Source organism: Morus notabilis, unplaced genomic scaffold, assembly GCF_000414095.1.
Source record: "Morus notabilis unplaced genomic scaffold, ASM41409v2 Scaffold269, whole genome shotgun sequence".
NCBI lineage: Eukaryota > Viridiplantae > Streptophyta > Magnoliopsida > Rosales > Moraceae > Morus > Morus notabilis.
Genome location: NW_010363284.1, coordinates 264,308 through 267,929, shown reverse-complemented (window position 1 = coordinate 267,929; position 3,622 = coordinate 264,308). Strand labels below are relative to the sequence as shown.

General features: G+C 37.9%; 1 protein-coding gene across 1 annotated transcript in view; it reads right to left on the bottom strand.

Moving 5' to 3' along the window:
- Nucleotides 1–812: 812 nt before the first annotated feature.
- Nucleotides 813–3,622, bottom strand: part of LOC21404233 (callose synthase 7) — a 23,947-nt gene continuing 21,137 nt past the window's right edge. The window contains exons 39-42 of the mRNA XM_024169333.1: nt 2,387–3,184; nt 2,247–2,297; nt 1,843–2,028; nt 813–1,407 (exon numbers count right to left, since the gene is read on the bottom strand). Coding sequence (XP_024025101.1) covers nt 1,159–1,407; nt 1,843–2,028; nt 2,247–2,297; nt 2,387–3,184 — 1,284 coding nt within the window. The 3' untranslated portion in view covers nt 813–1,158. The remainder of the gene's footprint in view (nt 1,408–1,842; nt 2,029–2,246; nt 2,298–2,386; nt 3,185–3,622) is intronic.

Below are 3,622 nucleotides of genomic sequence, written 5' to 3'. Positions count from 1 at the left end.
GAAAGAGAGATTATACCGGAAGAAAGAGGAAGGACTGACTACCACTGAGCAGAGCTCTGTGTTCGGAATAAATTTGTATGTCCTTGTCCAATTAAACGGCGGTAATGTGTGAGTCATCCACAATAATAGGCAATAAACGACGAGGAATTGAAGAAACGACAGGAAATTAGTTGGAGGATAACCAAGTCGAAATTACAAACACAACAACAAATTAGGACCATATATATATATATATATATATAATTTTTGTACCTTGCATTTGCATAATTGCATTATGTTGTGAGACAATTAAAAAATTGTGGGTTTTCAATTCAAATGCACGCTAAACCCTTTTGTTTTTCATAATATTAAATGGACATTTTGAGTTTTTAAAAACATCATTTGTTCGTTTCAGTCCTCAAGACACTTGTGGAATATAAAATGTCCAAACTACTATTCTCATTATTTAACAACTACTAGCTATTATGCCTATATCTCTAGAGAATGGACTTTACATGGTAAAATTCAACCCTTTTTAATGTGATCATAAAAGTCTTAACCTCATTTGTAAACCAATCCAAAGTTGATTAGTTGGATAATAGAAGGGATGTGAATCGGAGGTTTTAGCTTTAGCAAACGTAACAATGGTTGAACAGAATTGCATATCAGTAACTATGAGTCAGTTATGAAGGTGGATTTATTGATCTCTAACGAAGCCAATGACAAGATGTTTTTATCTTCAGCCAAATGCTAAAAAACTTGGTTCCAAAACATATAAAAGTTTAGGCAAAATCCACCAATTTGAAAGGTGTAGAAACTGATCTGAAGCATGGAAACACTTGGCTGTCTATAAATAGCACTTTGACATCTAAAACAAGAAACATATGTAGATACATGTGTTTCTGCCTGTGTGATTTGGAAGATGTAGAACCTGACAAGAAGAGGAAAAAAGAAATGACAGAAAAAAGGAGAAAATATGGTTTTGCGGAGGTTAACTCTTCCTCCCTTTCCCTTTCCCAAGGTTGTTTCTTTTCAAATTAAAAAAAAAAAAAAGAGACAAGACAAATTTGCAATAATTTATCAAAACTAAGGCACACTTAAAAAAGTGTTACACAGGTAAAAGTTCTAAGAATATAAGTGTGGGTCTAACAAGAATGTGAATAACAAATAATGTTTACTTCAGGCTCGTGATGTCTTATCGAGCTTATCCTTTCTCCCTGAAAGAATCATTGAAATCTGGAGGCCTCTACTGAATGCTTGGTTGAAGAGCAAGCGCGTTTGGAACTCTGAAACAAATGGGAACCATGACAAGATGGCGATGGGCATGAAGATTATCACTCCCATAATGTACTCATATGCTCTTGCTAGCTCCTTTATTGATTCCCAAAGTCCTACCTTCTTCAACAATGCCCTGCACGCTTGCCCAATCTAAAGAACAGGACAAAGATCGTTGTTTTAGTAAATTAATATTATGGAACTTCTACGGTAGAGACTATATTTTTTTAACTACCGATTTCAACGATCTGATTGTGACTATCTGTGTTAAGTTTGTAGCGCGAGACATTGAAACCACTAAAATCACAGATTAGACCGTTGAAAATTTAATTCAACAATTAAAATAAAAGTACGTACCGGTAGTTGAAAGGGACATGTCCCATTGTAGAAATTAATAGTATTAACATACTTAGCTCTAGATCTTGGAAACACTTATTAGTATTTTGCCCGCCGACCTTAGTAGGTTGGTATTAAAACTCCGCCAGGTTTCAAATTAAGTTCAAAACTAATTTAGTGTGGACGAAACCCCGCAACAATCCCAAACAGAAAAAGAAAAATGAAAGAAACAGCATGAGGTGTTAAACTTACAAGAAGAATAGCCCAGCCTGTCGGCAAGAAGGCAAGGATAGCAGCAAATAAATCTGATACAGTGAGGCCACATACTACGAATAAGACAGTCATGACTGACATGAAACCAAGAAACAAAAGCGCTTTGAGAATTCTGAACATGAGCTGGAAGTCAGTGCCAAATTTCCGTCTGCCCATGGATACCATCTGACACATATATGGTAAAACATAAGGAGATGCAAAGCAAATAATAACGTAGACAAATAGCCACGTCATCTGAGCCATGGTGAAAGCCCAGTGCACAAAAAAGTGACTTAATTTCTGCTCACTAGTTTTGGGTTATTCTAAGTGAGCATCTTAAAGTACGAACAGATCATTAAGCTTAATGACAACGTTTTGTTTGTAATTGAGTTCCGCTTGCATACCTTTAAGACAATAAGAGCAGTTACCATAACCACCCAAGAAAGGCCATAAACCTAGAAGAATTAGAGTAGAAGCTCGTAAGATGCCTTAAATGTAGACTGAAATTGATAGATAAGCAAGAGAAGAGCTAATGAAAAAATACCAGCAAACTCTTGCTATGATGAGCTATATCAAGGTGGTAGACGATTCCATATTGGTAGATAAAGAAGCGACATGCAAGTAAAATCTCAAGCACTCTTCCTCGAATATTCGTGTGTTTGAGGTGCTCGTGTTCTTCATCCCACCATGATTCCCAACTTTTATCAGGTGAGATCCCAATCCCACCACGATTTCCCATCCATCGTTTCCAGTCCGTCCAATCATCCACAGTTTTTTGCCAGTCAAAACCAGAGGGATTGAACACAAAAGGAGCGAACAACCAGGAAGCGACAAGAAACCACATGGAGAAAGTGATGAACAAATAGAGTTTCGAACTACGATAAGATTCCCCATAAACTTCATACACAATCAATAAGATGAACAGCTCCAGCCCTTTGACAAAGTGACTACGAGAATAAAGCCTGTAGTTATCACCAAACCTTGCATGAAAAACGACAAACCCACGTCCAGTAGCTCGGTATTTAGAACCTCCATGCAAGATTGTTCTCCCATAATAGTGAACTTTGGTTCCTAGTTGGAATGTGAAGAAAACAGAAGCTAGCTGCAGCTGCATGATGATGAAATCACCTAAAGCTGTACGGAACCCTTTCTCAAGACCAATTTCCATGACCATTGGCAGCACCAGCAACAAGCCTAATTGGAAAACAGACTGGGTAGCCAAAGCTTCTTCAAGAGCCTTGCTCTGACGTATGGCTGGGCTCTCTAGGATCTCCCTTTCTATTCCACTCATAACCATGTACAGACGCCCATAAAGGAACACATACACAGTCAGCACCGTTACCTGAGACAACATAATGTCACGTTTTGCCGTTAATGTTTGTTCCATTTCCATTGAAGAAAGGTAAGAATGGTTCAAGTTCATTATTATCAAACGGCCAGTTTGAAAACGGAAATTGATTTATGGATTCTTCAATTCTTGCAAATCTAGTTAAGGTCATTTGAGGAGGGATCTTAGGTTCGAATGTTCCATATCTTTCACACTGACACATGACAAGAAGCTCCATTGTAATTTTTAAGTACCCTACTACTAAGAGTATGAGAGAGCAACGTAGTCTTGTATTTTTAACATGAACCTCAAGAGATTATACGTCATGTACATGAACACACGCAAAAACATACACACAGAGATACATATGCAGTGGCGGAGCCACGATGAGCCCAGTGGGGGCAGCCACTGGCCAAAGTGGCTCCCTTACACTATTACCCCATCAGTAAAAAA